Source organism: Python bivittatus, unplaced genomic scaffold (genome assembly GCF_059951505.1).
Source record: "Python bivittatus isolate LINGU-HERP-01145 unplaced genomic scaffold, Pbiv_v1 ctg000220_np1212, whole genome shotgun sequence".
NCBI lineage: Eukaryota > Metazoa > Chordata > Lepidosauria > Squamata > Pythonidae > Python > Python bivittatus.
This window is the reverse complement of record NW_028277048.1, coordinates 32,174,743-32,191,489: the sequence shown is the minus strand read 5'-3', so window position 1 is coordinate 32,191,489 and position 16,747 is coordinate 32,174,743. Positions and strand designations below refer to the sequence as shown.

Below are 16,747 nucleotides of genomic sequence, written 5' to 3'. Positions count from 1 at the left end.
TCACGCAGTCAGCCAGATGTTTAGACTGGATTTGGCATTTTTATCCACTTATCCCCATTACTATTATTATTTGTGATTAGATAAGAAGTTTGAGGGATAAAGCTGGCAAGGTTGAAAATAAAGTGTCCGAGACCAGAGAAGAACATTACAGAAAAAACTGTGTAGGTGCCTTCAACCTCAAAGGATGAGAAACAGGCAGCAAAAAGACCATTACTGTGTAAGGGTAGGAGAAAGAAATGCAAGAGTTAGACCCTGGAATTGACATAAAACTATTAGATCCCTACTTTCTGTACTATTTCCTCATTTTAAGACTTTCTTTTACATTTGCAGTAAAAGCAACTTATCTCTCTGAGCCTTGTCCTTGAATCTTCCACTGCTAAGCTCATGCCTATGCATTTGCACTCCTAGAGAGAGATTTATTGCTTTGCCTAGCATGAAGCTCTGACAGGAAGCATATCTCTAAACTATATTGGTTGTAGCTTAGCATTAACTGTGCCTGAATTACTCATAGAACACACCACAGACTGTTAATAAAACCTTTGCTTGCATTCTACTGCAGCAGTTTATGATTATCCTGCACATCTGCTCACTGAGGGCCATATCACAAGTACTTTTTCAGTTGCTAAATGGCCAAGAAAAGCAACATGAGAGCAGAATTAACAAAACAAAACTCTTGTAATAAATTTCAAGCAATGTGGTAGTCCAATCCCAATCAGGATGACCACACCACATACACTTCTTCTGAACTACCTTAATTTTGAAAAAATTAACTTCCCAGGAATTTACAAGGGATATTAAATAAGACAGGACCAGCAACATCTCCTGTGGTAGTTGCCCACATAATTTCACATTCAATGTTAACATGTTAACCATAAAACATGCTATGCAAAAGTGCCCATGTTTAGATAAAAATGAAATCATGCTCCAGCTATCTGTTTATGACAGCCTATGGATCATATTCACAAATATAAACCAGTTCTTTTATATAACCAGCAATCTGCAGTTGCTATGAAATTAAAATACATCCAAAAATTTTATCCCCTACAAGCCAGATCTAGTACAAAGAAATCATGCTGGGATACTACTGAATTCTCATTATATATTCTCTTAGCAATAATTCACTCATTAAAACGTATCTAGTTAATATAACTAGCAACTTCTTCATGATGACAATATTAAATTTATGTTGAAATCAAATAACCATATTATAATATTTTTTAAAACATTTAAAAATACAGATTGAAAATAGATTACAAAATTATCCACTTCAATATTCCAAAGTTTATCTTGCCAACAAGGGAACAAGAAGAGATTAAAGTATCTGGTTTTCTTGTTGCTATAATATAGAAAATTCCCATGCTTAACAGCCCATGCTTTCACCAATGAAAAAAATACAGCAGATTATATCTAAATCAGCCCTGTTCTTGCTCTCAGTATACCCTAAACTATTCCAATTGCTAATCCATAGAATTAGACTGGGTTATTTTAAATGTATTGATTTATATTCTCATTCCCATAAAACAGAACAGAAATAAAGGAATAGAATCCAGAGCCCTTGATTCTATTAACTAATTCTGGTAACAGTTTTTCTCTTTATCTCCCCTTTCTTTTATCTCAAAAAACCAATCATTGTATATTAAGCACAGGCCTTTTGGAGATTCACAGTGCCCCTTTGCACAAACTGTGATTAAATAAGGACATGTCTACTTGATCAGAGTTCTCCATATCATGTGCAATGAGAAAGAATGATAACTTGCTTCAAAGCAAGCCAGGATTCTAATCAATTTCCACAGTCCAATGATATTAATCATTATTTCCCAAATGAAAGAAAACAGGAAACCAGAGTTAATCATTGCTTCCTGCTTTGACTGTGAGTGACAGCAACAAACGGTTTGTATTTGCAGAAAAATGGTTCATGTAGAGCAATATACAACTGTCCAAATGCAACAAGATCTATTTGCATGTATTCAGTTGCAAGAAAAATAAAAATGAACAATAACAATTTTAATTATATGGATCAAATTCACTGATAAAAGAGCAATCTTTGGCATTTGGTTTGATGTGCCTCCTAACTATCTTCTTTCCTCTGTGGCCAGTAATTATACAGTATCTTCAATGCAAGTCTGCCTGAAACTGGATCTAAATATGCAGAAGAATCATGTGATACAATTCTGTACTATGCAATTTCAGATTTTAGTGTGTGTAGGATATGGGGGGGGGATAGGGGCCAGAGGAGTATATGGGGGGCACAGGAAGATTCCCAAATCATCTAGTTCTGCATTTGTTTTTAATGAGAAAAAGTGTGTTAAAAATCTGAAAAATAAATATTTAAATATTCCCCTAGCAAAATTTCTAAATATTTCTCCCTCCTACCCTCCATTTATTATTATAATTTCAAAAACAAAGAAAAAAGAATAAAACTGATGCAAATACACATTTAAAGGAATATACTATTAATAGACAAAACTAGCATCTTGGAAAGCCTAAAATGATTTTCTGTATTTTGTTTATGAGCATGAAAACTTTTTCATAAGGGAGCATTAAAATATAACATTTCCATCTCTATCTGTAGCATTAAGAGAAAATTTTACAATACAAATCCTTTGTAGATCAGCCTTGTTTCCCCCTTTATGTCACAAATGAAATATAATCAGCAAATGTCCAAAATGTTACTAACTTGGACCTACTGCAAGAAATCTTCATATTCTAGTAACAGTTCTAGATTCTGTTAATGCATTATAAATATACTTTTAATATAAAATAATAAGAGATGGAGAGATTAAGCATAAGACATACATTATAGATAGTGTGTAGGGGGGCATGGACACTTTTTCCCCCTAAGGCTCACTTCTATTTTAAGATGAGAGAGGAAGTCTAAAGACTTTCACGGCTGGAATACGATGGCTGGTGTGGGTCTTCCGGGCTGTGTGGCCGTGTTCTGGAAACTTCCAGAACACGGCCACACAGCCCGGAAGACCCACACCAGCCATCGAAGTCTAAAGACTCCAGCCAGGTGAAGCAGGGCAGATATGAGAATCAATTATCAAAAACACAGTAAGCCTTTCATCACTATTATTTATTGTTTGGTCATACCACACATTTGGTGTACCTGCATCTTCCAATGGAACATAAAGCGATTGGGTCGCCCACCACAGCTACTAGGGACTGTGCTCTTGTAATGGCTGTGTTGAGAAGTTTGTAATTGGACAGAAAACCATAATCTAAGTCCTCTGTTGAATCTTCCAATAAATGTTCCTTCCGTTTCATTGCTGTTTGCTTGTGTTTGCAAGTGTGCCGTGTTCGTACTGTGCTGAGAAACAACACTCGAAACTGCTTTCCTGAAGAAGGAAGAGTATGGGGTAATGTTAGCCTCTTTTTTTGCTAGAAACACTACTACATGACTACATATATTGACTGTTTACATCTTTCTGACAAGTGAATAACTACTGCTCACCTGAAGATATTTGTGCTACAATAATTAGAAAATAAATATTCTAAAATAATTAGAAATACCAAGAACATTCATTATTTGCTTTAATATTAATAATCATGCTTAAATGTTGACTTCTTCAGAGCTATTAAATTCTGTTGCATTAAAAACATTGGCACGGGGTGTGTGATGTTGCCATAATTTTACCTACATATGTATAGTAACTGTACAATAATACTCTGTTAATACATAAATGGCACATGTTGGGAACTTTAGCTCTGAATCATGAGGTGCCACTGGAGGTAATTTTCTATTTGCTTGTACCCATACAAATGGAGGACAACAGAGATTAAATTTACAAAAAAGATCAGAAATGGGAAATTACTGGGAAAATCAAAAGGCATAGGAATAATCCTGGGAAAGAAAAAGCTAACTCTAAATAAGGGAGTAAGAAAATAATGATAGATAGGAGACAAGCAGGTATCCTACTAAGGTTGGTAAAAAGAAAGTCGTGTGTAAATGATGTTTGTACCTAAGAATTAAGTATCCTTACATTTTTCATAGGTTCTAAGAACTATTAAAAACTCTAGTTTCTACTTGAACCCATCAAAAGAACAGAAATAGGAAGAAAGGCAACTTTCCTGGAGAAACAAGAAACAAAGATTCAGACCTTTACTAAGATTCACAATCTTAGTAAAAATTAAATTTGTTATGGTCTTTGACCAGCACTGATTTGGTATTATTTTTGTTTCTTTCACAGTCTGCCTCTATATAGAATCCTTTTGCAGAATTCTACTATGTTCCTTTCCAACTTCATATATTGAGTGTTTCTTGGAAAGATTTACTGATATTAATGATCACAGCCACTGAATTTTGCTAGTGCCTTGCCTCAAAGGGTATCCCACGATTTTTGAAGGACTGAGTTTTTAAATCCCAGTAGTATTATGAACTGCTGATACTTTAATGCCATTCCAACTCTCAGCTAGATTCTTGCATTCAAAGGTAGGTATCTATCTGGGTGGTCACTAAAAGTTGACACTGACTTTATGGCACATAATCAAATCAAATCATATATTACTTACCCTGAACATTTAACACTCTTTCAACACTGACATCAGACAATCTTTTTTTCCGAAGCTCTGCCCGAATCCGGAACACTTGATCAGCATATGGTGTTACAACACCTATGCTGCCATCATCCAACTTTCCCCAGGCTACTGGCCACTTTCTCCTCAATTCTTCAACACGTTCTACTACTTCAAATACCTTAAAAGGGGAAAAGCATACTAAGGAAATTGCTAGCTTTTTTTTTTTTTAATTTTGTTATATTCTTGAATGAAAAGCAATACAGATTTTAGCAGAAGCCAGTTTTAGCAGCAGCATATTACCTAAGTCTTTTTAAAAATATTCATTTAACTGTAGCATCCCTGACATTACTTTTATAATCTGTAAGCAGGTCACTTCAATTAATAATATTTTCACTGCATATGCAATGCCTTGTATATGCAATCAGAATACCCCATACAATCAATAAGGAATAAAACTCTAACCCTGAGTGGAAGCCTTAACTTTTAATTGTTGATGAATGAACATCATCAGCAATCATTTTACATATTTCATAACTGAAGTTTCTTTATTCAACATTATTATCTGAAATAATATATAGCATGCATTATAAAACTGTATTCACTGTTCTGTCAGGGAATTCAACAATATATGTACATTTTAAAAAGCACATAAATTACTTTCCGTTTTTAAGAACTTGTACAACATAAATATTAGGGGGCATCCTGTAATGCAAAAGTAGTAAGATTAAAGGTGGACCCATCTGGCAGCAGGTCCCTGTTCCTGAGCATCGACTTTCCAAGATAAAGGAAAAATGGATTGATTTTGTCTGGCATCAGACAGAAGAAAAGAAGGAAGGTATTAACTGTTAAGTTCAGCGTTGCCAGACTTTCCCTTAGTCTTTTTAGCTGAAGCCTACTCTTCTGATGAAAATCAACTTCAAAATACTTCATAAAAGTTTGATTCCAATGTGGGTATTTCTTTTGTGTACTAGAATCCCCACCAATCTGGATCATAAAATCAGAGCAAATTTTTATCACTGGATCATTTTATCACTGGATAACCAGCTTTGCTCTGAATAATTTCTTTAATACACACATTTCTATAATCAATATGTTGTGACTGGTATGTGATAATGAATGAGAAGAGGTACGAGTAGGAACCGAACACATATAAAAGATACAGACATCCTCAAAGCAGTATGATTCCTGGTGACTGCATCCATGCAATTTTCCTGACAGCATTATGTAAGTGGCTCACCACTCTCTTATTCCAGAACTTTTTTCAACTACTTAGTCTAGCTAACAGCACATAATCAGGAGTTTATACAGAAAATCCATTGCTTTGTTTCTCTTGCTTTATGAAGAATCCAATTATACCATTTCTCTAAGAACACCTTAAGGGACATTGAATCTAAGATTACATGGACTGGACAGGTTAGTAGTCTCTTTTTCAGATTGAAAAAAGGGGTAATTTTAATGAAGAATGAGAGTAGATGTATTGGTACTGGTGTTGTAACAGCTCACTGGAGCACTTCCCCAGGATTTGCTCTGATAATGCAAACTGACTAAATTAAATGGTAATGTGGCTTGCTCGTTCCTGTAGAAAGCTATTAGAATAACCAGTACACTGGCAAATATTCTAGGAATATGGCAAGGAATAATAAAGAAGCAAAAGTAGAGAAATGTCTTTTCAGACAGTCTTATTAGACATAAATATATCTTTTAAAGCTACATAATAGCCTTGGTGGAAAAGTTATATCTATGAATATAGAAACTTCATATGGAATGTCCAGAACCTAACCTTACTTACTTATTTATCTATCGTATTTATATAGCCATCCAGCTCACACAAGGTGACTCTGGATGGCTATACATTTACTAAGATGCTTTAGATCTATTAATAAATTTTCCATTCTCACTTTCTGGAATACCTAGAATAGTAATAGAAAAAAGATTTTATAGCTAATATTGCAATAACTGTAGGAAGGTCATTTTTCTGGAAAACAAGACACTGAAAAGTAAATTCTGAAATCAGTTCTGCCCATAAAAGATATATATTTGAGATATAGCTACTAGCACTGTGGTTATATTGGAAATTTAAAAGCTGATGTAACTAGTCCCCTTTTCCATGCTATATCTCAGATTCACAACCTGGACACTCAAAATATGTAGACTCCAGTGAGAATGACCACTGCTAAGAATTCCTGAAATTTGTCTACATATCTGGAGGATGCCCATATTGGGTAGGTTGATAGAGCTGCTGAAATGATCTTACAAGAAAGAAATGATCTTTTTATCTTTCCTCCTCTCTCTTTATTATTCCTGAATTGCACTCAGGCATATTTATGGTATGATAGCTCATGAGGCACCTTGCAAAACAGTAAGAGAATATAAATAGGAAAATTGGTGCAAATATTAAGGTTGAGAACCACTGCATTAGGCAAGCTGTTCCCAAGACCTAATTCTCATTTGGGAGAGAATTAGTCCACTGTTCACTTTGTCTTTAAAAAGATGGAGTGAAGGCTCCCCTTATTTCAAATTCACTGTGAAATTAAAAGGTGTTTAAAAAGGAGAAGAGAGGTGTTTCAGCTTAAATGAAAGATGGAGAAAGTAAGAATTAATGGGCATGGCATTCTAGAGATGACCTTTTTGTCTTTTGATAATGTCATTCTAGCTCACAAGCAAGTAACCTGTGGTCCCTGGACTAATTTCATGCAACTTTTGGATTAATGTCAAAAGCCTTCTACAACCAATGTACAGGTAAAACTCGAAAAATTAGAATATCATGCAAATGTTCATTTATGTCAGTAAGGCAACTCAAAAGGTGAAATCAATATATCAGATAGACGCATTACATGCAAAGCGAGATATGTCAAGCCTTACTTTGGTATAATTGTGATGATTATGGCGTACAGCTTATGAAAACCCCAAATTCACAATCTCAGAAAATTAGAATATTACATGACATCAATAACACAAGGATTGGAAATAGAACAATATCGGACCTCTGCAAAGTATAAGCATGCATATGTACTCAGTACTTGGTTTGGGCCCCTTTTGCAGCAATGACTGCCGCAATGCGGCATGGCATGGATGCTATCAGCCTGTGGCACTGCTGAGGTGTTATGGAAGACCAGGATGCTTCAATAGCGGCCTTCAGCTCCGCTGCATTGTTTGGTCTCATGTCCCTCATCTTTCTTTTGGCAATGCCCCATAGATTCTCTATGGGGTTCAGGTCAGGCGAGTTTGCTGGCCAGTCAAGCACAGTAATCCCATGGTCACTGAACCAGGTTTTGGTACTTTTGGCAGTGTGGGCAGGTGCCAAGTCCTGCTGGAAAATGAAGTCAGCATCCCCATAAAGCTCGTCTGCGGAAGGAAGCATGAAGTGCTCCAAAACCTCCTGGTAGACGGCTGCGTTGACCCTGGACTTAATGAAGCACAGTGGACCAACACCAGCAGATGACATGGCTCCCCAAATCAACACAGACTGTGGAAACTTCACACTGGACTTCAAGTATCGTGCATTGTGTGCCTCTCCATTCTTTCTCCAGACTCTGGGTCCTTGGTTCCCAAATGAGATGCAAAAGTTGCTCTCATCAGAAAAGAGGACTTTGGACCACTGGGCAACAGACCAGTTCTTTTTTTCTGTAGCCCAGGTAAGACGCTTCTGACATTGTTTGTTGTTCAGGAGCAGCTTGACAAGAGGAATACGACATTTGAAGCCCATGTCCAGGATCCGTCTGTGTGTGATGGCTCTTGATGCACTAACTCCAGCCTCAGTCCACTCCTTGTGAAAGTCCCCAACACTTTTGAATGGCCTTTTCCTGACAATCCTCTCCAGGCTGCGGTCATCCCTACTGCTTGTACACCTTTTTCTACCACACTTTTCCCTTCCACATAACCTTCTATTGATGTGCTTTGATACAGCACTTTGGGAACATCCAACTTCTTTTGCAATTACCTTTTGGGGCTTTCCCTCCTTATGGACGGTGTCAATGATGGTTTTCTGCACAACTGTCAGGTCAGCAGTCTTTCCCATGCTTGTGATTTCTACTGAGCCAGCCTGAGAGACCATTTAAAGGCTCAGGAACCCTTTGCAGGTGTTATGGATTCATTAGCTGATTAGAGTGGGACACTTTGAGCCTAGAATATTGAACCTTTTCACACTACTCTAATTTTCTGAGATTGTGAATTTGGGGTTTTCATAAGCTGTACGCCATAATCATCACAATTATACCAAAGTAAGGCTTGACATATCTCGCTTTGCATGTAATGCGTCTATCTGATATATTGGTTTCACCTTTTGAGTTGCCTTACTGACATAAATGAACATTTGCACGATATTCTAATTTTTCGAGTTTCACCTGTATTTACACCTTTGGCAAAGTCAAGACTGCTGTATGGAGAAAAAAAGAAAGGGAGGCTGTAATCCATTGCTTGGTTAAATTAACATTATCACTGACTGGTGACTCTAACATATTACTTTCAAGGAAATATGATCTTCAATAGAGAAAAAAATTGTCCAACCCTGTTCTAGTTGCATAATGGAATTAGTTGTTTTTTTTAAAGACTTTTTGGTTGGTTTTGCAATAGAGTATGAACAGCAAATTGTTAATGAGATCTTCAGGCTTGCAGAGGTATTTTATTACAAAAGAGTTTGAAGAACCAGCTTAGGCTGAATTTTTATGATAATTTCTATTAAGACTTGGATAATTTATGGATCCTGGCTTTAAAAAAACGCTTAGAGGTTGATATGTAAAAGCAGATATGGCTTCTTCATGTATATATATCAAGTGGGTCAATCATGGGAAAGTGCCAATGAGCTTCTAGATTAGCATGGGACAACCAAATCAATACTCAGTTGGACATAGTAGTGGCAAGCTCATAATCACTCCATTGTGAACTGTAAGGCTATTCCTAAAAAGCTCTTGCTTAAGCGAGGTGCTACTGATATCTAAATTAGCATTCTTAGGGCTGCAGTAAAAAATATTATAATCACAAAAGCAATTAATTAAAGTCAAGTGCTACCTCTGCATTGTTGTAAAAAGCAGTACTATTCTTTTCTTGCACATCTTCTCCTCGTGCTGTGAAGAACGTCAGAGGATAAAAATCTTTGTGTGCAGGCTGTTTTCCACTGGCCATCAATTTGCCCTCATAAAAAAGCTCAGAAGTATAACTGCAATGGAGAGAAACAAAAAATGAAATGTAGAAACATTGGATGGGCTGAAGCTGGATGGGTGGGAACCAGCAGTATTCAGGCCAAAGAGAATCATTATGTAAACATTTTTCTTGTTATTGCTTTGACCTCTGAATCAGATTCACTTTTACAACTTCAACATGTTTTATATGTAGATACACAGCAATGCACAGAAGCCTTGAACAGCTGTCTCAGCATGTATGTTGATTTTAGCATCATTTTGAGAGAGGTTAAAATTAATCAAGATGTTTTGATTAATTCTACCTTCCTCAATCTGGTACTCTGCAGAGATGTTGGGATCCCAGCTCACAGCTTCCACAGCTGGGAAGTCTAGAAACTATAGCTCTAACATTTCTGGAAAACACCATGATGAGAACAGGTAGGGGTAACATTTTATACAATAAGCAACTATTTGTTTACTATAATACAGTAAGTGATTGCTTGTATATGTTAAAAGACAAAATTTCATAGAAAAGAACTGATATGCATCTTTTTGTTTTTCATATCCCCTTAGAAAGCCTTAGAAAGAATCCTGGCATTCATTTTAAAAATCACTTTTAAGAAAATGTGCATTGTTTATTCAGAACAGTATAGTATGCCTAGTTATTTTTCTCAGATCATTTGTGGAATTTATGTTAATAGGACTATTCCTGAAAATCTTTGAGGGCACAGATACAACATGAAATATGAATTTCTACTTGACTACGAATGGGAGGAGAGCTGCTCCTCTAATTTAGCCATCAAGATATCATTCTTATTTACACACTGTTATTTAATAATAATGGTGGTGGTGGTGGTGTGATATCAGCAACAGCAACTTTTTGAAGCTATATGTGGAAAACCTGCATAGACAGAAAGCTCCTATGTTCAAAATGCATCCATAACATCTCTTGACTCAATTTATGAGCATACTCTGTCATTCCTCTGCAAATCTTGCAGAATGATTAACCAATAAATTCTGTTATTTTGTCCGAGCATCTGTACTCTCTCTCACTTGCCTATTTCCTGCATTAATGTCTCTATTCCTAGACCATGATCACAGTTTCAAACTTCAGTCTAGATTCAAAGTCCTAAGAACTGACTTGCTTGATAACTGCTTTCACATTGCCTTGTTTTGCCAGTTTATACTAGTGGCATGGTAAAGATACTGCTTCTGAACCTGGACTACATCAAACTGAGCAAGTACTGAGGTCAGCATATAACAGCAGCCTTCAACCCAGCAAACAAGTCCACATACTTGAAAATTATCTAAACCAATTTGGCTATTCCTCTGTTACACATATTCAGGCAGTTCTATTGTAATCATTTTAGCAAGAATTAACTTTTTCATAAATGCAAAAAACTTGAAATCCAAGTGGTAATGGAATTACAAACTTTATGCATCTGCCAATGGCACCGTTTTCATTTCCAGCCTACATATTGCACAATATTGTCTTGCATTTAGTCCATGAAATGTCACACAAACTCTATTTTAATATTTTGGAGATACGACTGTCAGTGTAAGCACAGGAAAGCCAAGTTTCACTGTAAAAATAAAAGACTGCTTGTGTAAAGTTGGAGAGAGCCCTAGGTTGGCAATAATATTACAGAAAATATTGTGGTGGCTTTGGTGACATAAACCACAATTAAAGAAGCCCAGGTAGGCCATCCTACTAAGCCTCAGAGTAATGTAGTATTCTTATTTATTTTCAATACAAAAAACCAGTAGTCTTATAATGCTAATAATAGTGGTAGGTTATTACACTTCTCTTTTCAACTAATTTGGGAGTGTAATGGCAAAAGATTTTTAGTGCTTCTGTTAGACACTTGCACCAGCCAAGCAAAGTGTGATACAGTGAAAAAGTTCACACCTACTTGATGATAGCTTCATGGGAGCGATAGTTCTCACACAGCAAGATCCTGCAAGGAAATTCTGCAGGGCAATGTTCATAAAGACGATCAAGTAATGAAACATGAAGATTTCTCTCTCTGGCAAATTCACTGTACACAAAAGGACTAAGCTGTAACCAAGAAAAATAAAAAAGAAGGCATTATTTTATAACTGAATATTTGTGTAGAGCATTATCTCAATAGAGAAACCAATGACCAACCTATAAAAATGATATTAAATTATTTATGTACAGTGGGAGAAAAAAAGAATGACACTATATCAAATAGTCTCCACTTAATTGTTTGAATTCACTTGCTTCCAATTTATGGGTAACAAACCAATAGAGATATTTCTTTGAACTTCCTGGTTTCTTAAGTAAGCTGATTTCCTCTATTTCAGTGCCTGAGAGAGGAGCACTACATGATGAATCCTAAAGAGAGTTTCAAGAGAGGCAGGGCACACCTAAACATTATGGACTGCCTTTACTGCTACATGCATACATAAGGAAACCAACCTAGATGAGATGCATCTTATAGTTCTATTTTCACAATTTTTTATTTTCAATCATTTTATTATTTTTTAATTGTAAAGCCCTGCTGAACCCAAGTAATATTTTTCTTTAACCTGCATTGCTTAACAAAAAATCGGAGAATCATATAGTGCCTATGAGGCTAAGGTTGGAAGTCATAAACTTTCATAACCTTGAATTTATTTATTTATCAGTTTTTACTGCTCCCACAACAACCTCATAAGGTAGGTTGAGCTGAGAGAGAGTTGTTGTTGTTGTTTAGTCATTAAGTCGTGTCCGACTCTTCGTGACCCCATGAACCATATTGCGCCAGGCCTTCCTGTCCTTCACTGCCTCCCTGAGTTTGCTCAGTTTCATGCTCATTGCTTCAGTGATGCTATCTAACCATCTCATCCTCTGCCGTCCTCTTCTCCTTTTGCCTTCAATCTTTCCCAGCGTCAGGGTCTTCTCCAAAGAGATCTCTCTTTGCATTAGGTGACCAAAATATCTGAGCTTGAGCTTCATTATTGATCCTTCCAATGAGCAATCAGGGTTGATTTCCTTTAAGATTGACTGGTTTGACCTCCTAGCAGTCCAGGGGACTCTCAAGAGTCTTCTCCAGCACCACAGTTCAAAGGCATCAATTCTTCGGCGCTCGGCCTTTTTTATGGTCCAGCTCTCACAGCCATACATTACTACTGGAAAAACCATAGCTTTGACTATGCGGATCTTTGTCGGCAAGGTGACGTCTCTGCTTTTTAATATGCTATCTAGGCTTGCCATAGCTTTCCTCCCAAGGAGCAAGCGTCTTTTAATTTCATGGCTGCAGTCTCCATCTGCGGTGATCTTGGAGCCCAAATAAATGAAGTCTGTTACTGCTTCCATTTCTACCCCTTCTATTTGCCAGGAATTGATGGGTCCAGATGCCATGATCTTAGTTTTTTTAATGTTGAGTTTCAAGCCAGCTTTTGCACTCTCCTCTTTCACCCTCATCAAGAGGCTCTTTAGTTCTTCACTTTCTGCCATTAGGGTGGTATCGTCCGCATATCTGAGGTTGTTGATGATTCTCCCTGCAATCTTAATTCCGGCTTGTGATTCTTCCAGCCTGGCATTTCTCATGATGTACTCTGCATATAGGTTAAATAAGCAGGGTGACAGTATACAGCCTTGTCGTACACCTTTCCCTATTTTGAACCAATCGGTTGTTCCATGACCGGTTCTAACTGTTGCTTCTTGGCCCGCATACAGATTTCTCAGGAGACAGGTAAGGTGGTCTGGTATTCCCATCTCTTTAAGAATTTGCCACAGTTTGTTGTGATCCACACAATCAAAGGCTTTTGCATAGTCAATGAAGCAGAAGTAGATATTTTTCTGGAACTCTCGTGCTTTCTCCATGATCCAGCGAATGTTGGCAATTTGATCTCTAGTTCCTCTGCCTCTTCGAAACCCAGCTTGTACATCCGGTAGTTCTCGGTTCATGTATTGCTGAAGCCTAGCTTGTAGGATTTTGAGCATAACCTTGCTAGCATGTGAAATGAGTGCAATTGTGCGATAGTTTGAGCATTCTTTGGCGTTGCCCTTCTTTGGAATTGGAACGTAAACTGACCTTTTCCAATCCCGTGGCCACTGTTGCGTTTTCCAAACTTGCTGGCATATTGAGTGCAGCACTTTAACACCATCATCTTTTAGTATTTTAAATAACTCAGCTGGAATACTGTCATCTCCACTAGCTTTGTTGTTAGCAATGCTTCCTAAGGCCCACTTGACTTCACTCTCTAGGATGTCTGGCTCAAGGTCAGTGATCACACCAGCGTGGACATCAGGGACATTAAGATCTTTCTTGTATAGTTCTTCTGTGTATTCTTGCCACCTCTTCTTAATCTCTTCTGCTTCTGTTAGGTCCCTGCCTTTTTTGTCCTTTATCATGCCCATCTTTGCACTAAAGGTTCCTTTCATATCTCCAATTTTCTTGTAGAGATCTCTAGTCTTCCCCATTCTATTGTTTTCCTCAATTTCTTTGCATTGTTCATTTAAGAAGGCCTTCTTATCTCTCCTGGCTATTCTCTGGAAATCTGCATTCAGTTGCTTATATCTTTCCCTTTCACCCTTGCTTTTCGCATTCCTTCTTTCCACAGCTATTTGTAAAGCCTCATCAGACAGCCATTTTGCTTTCTTGCATTTCTTTTTCCTTGGGATGGTTTTAGTTGCTGCCTCCTGTACAATGTTACAGACCTCCGTCCATAGTTCTTCAGGCACTCTGTCTACCAAATCTAATCCTCTAAATCTATTCATCACCTTCACTGTGTACTCACAAGGAATATGATCTAAGTCATACCTGAGTGGTCTAGTGGTTTTCCCTACATTCTTCAATTTAAGCCTAAATTTTGCAGTAAGAAGCTCATGATCTGAGCCACAGTCAGCTCCTGGTCTTGTTTTTGCTGTCTGTATAGAGCTTCTCCATCTTTGGCTGCAAAGTATATAATCAATCTGGTTTCGGTATTGACCATCTGGTGATGTCCATGTGTAGAGTCGTCTCTTGTGTTGTTGGAAAAGAGTATTTGCTATGACTAGCTTGTTCTCTTGACAGAACTCTATTAGCCTTTGCCCTGCTTCATTTTGTACTCCAAGGCCAAATTTGCCTGTTATTCCGATTACTCCTTGACTTCCTACTTTAGCATTCCAATCCCCTATGATGAAAAGGACATCTTTTTTTGGTGCTAGTTCTAGAAGGTGTTGTAGGTCTTCATAGAAGCGGTCAACGTCAGCTTCTTCAGCATCAGTGGTTGGGGCATAGACTTGGATGACTGTGATATTGAATGGTTTGCCTTGGATACGCACTGAGATCATTCTGTCGTTTTTGAGGTTGTACCCCATTACTGCCTTTCCCACTCTCTTATTCACTATGAGTGCAACTCCATTTCTTCTAAGGGTTTCTTGCCCACAGCAGTAGATATAATGGTCACCCGAATTAAATTCACCCATTCCCGTCCATTTCAGTTCGCTGATTCCCAAGATGTCGACGTTCAATCTTGTCATCTCATGTTTGACCACATCCAGCTTGCCTTGGTTCATAGATCTTACATTCCAGGTACCTATACAATATTGTTCTTTACAGCATCGGACCTTCTTTTCGCTTCCAGATACATCCACAGCTGAACGTCCTTTCGGCTTTGGCCCAGCCGCTTCACTCTTTCTGGAGCTACTTGGAAATGCCCTCCGCTCTTCCCCAGTAGCATATTGGACACCTTCCGACCTGAGGGGCTCATCTTCCGGCGTCATATCTTTTAGCCTTTTAACATTGTCCATGGGGTTTTCTTGGCAAGGATACTGGAGTGGGTTGCCATTTCCTTCTCCAGTGGACCACATTTTGTCAGAACTCTCTGTCATGACCTGTCCGTCTTGGGTGGCCCTGCACGGTATAGCTCATGGCTTCACTGAGTTACGCAAGCCCCTTCGCCACGACAAGGCAGTGATCCATGAAGGGGTGAGAGAGAGTAACTGGTCCAAAGTCTTCAAGTAAGCTTTCATGGACGAGAGTGGCTAGAACCTGGATCTCCTGCTCCTAGTCCAACCTCTTAACTATTATACCATAATGGCTCCTGAGCAGATTTCATCACATGCGCAAACTGGTAATCAGATAATGAACATAATAAAGAACTTCTAGCCAATTTAGGTGCTATTCACTGGATATACAGTTGATCACGCTGAGTATATCCTTAGTCTTTTTTGAGATATAATTATATCCTGTTAATCCAGAACAGTTTTTCCCCATGGAGAGCCTTAGGATTTCCTTTCTGCCTTTATTTCTCTTTCTGTTCTCCTCTAATACTGATCTGCTTGCTTTTTTAGTTCAAATTATTTCTTCTTTGACACTTTTTTTCTTTTGATAGTTAAACTGTTTCTTATCCCATCTACCTCAAGATAACAAAAAGGGACTGATTCTAAGCCTCTGCCCTTGTTTACATATACTGCCTTTCCCATTTTTATTCTTTCTTATTTAAAGTTTATTAGCCATATTTTCTCTTCTACTGTTTTTTGTAGCTCAGTATTGATACCAAATTGGTATTTGATACCAATTCCTCTTTTCTACCTAAATCTCACTGAATCTTACTTTTAGATAGTGATTTCAGTTTTGACTATCATTTGTAAGCTTAACAGCTGTATTACAATAAATATTTTCCCTATGTGATTTTGAGGCCAAATCAATTAACGGATGTTATGTCTTTCATAACATGGAGAGATTTTGCTGTGGACTGAGATATTTTTCACACTACCATCCATTTAAAAATCAGCTTGCAAATCCCAAGGATACTGATTTAATCAGCCAGGAGGGGCAAGGACCTAGTAAGCAGGACTAATGAAACTGGTCAATACAAGACTGTCCCATTGGTTAAGGGAGATAATCAATGCCATATTATGGGAGAGATGTATTCTCTCATGCCTAAAGAAGGCTTGATGTCAGGGAGTGGTTTTTCATCCTCAGCTGTCACTAATTCACAGGTGATAAGCTGGTAGGGTGCCTTGCTTTTCCACAATTATATCTAGTGTGCCAGCTATACTCCTTCCTAAACTGACTGGACTTAGGATGATTATCCATACCTTAGTTACATCCCATACTGACTACTGCAACATGGTGTGTGGGGGGATGTCCTTGAAATGTTTCTGGAATTTGCAG

The 16,747-nt window shown here is 37.7% G+C and overlaps 1 protein-coding gene across 10 annotated transcripts in view; it reads right to left on the bottom strand.

Annotated features, from left to right (window-relative positions):
• The window catches only part of HELZ (helicase with zinc finger), a 160,590-nt gene that overhangs the window by 51,452 nt on the left and 92,391 nt on the right, over positions 1–16,747 (bottom strand). For all 10 annotated transcript variants that reach the window (XM_088138282.1, XM_088138276.1, XM_088138278.1 and 7 more), the window contains 4 exons: positions 11,549–11,694; positions 9,526–9,673; positions 4,513–4,696; positions 3,110–3,338 (listed from right to left, as the gene is read on the bottom strand). In XM_088138282.1, coding sequence (XP_087994408.1) covers positions 3,110–3,338; positions 4,513–4,696; positions 9,526–9,673; positions 11,549–11,694 — 707 coding nt within the window. The remainder of the gene's footprint in view (positions 1–3,109; positions 3,339–4,512; positions 4,697–9,525; positions 9,674–11,548; positions 11,695–16,747) is intronic.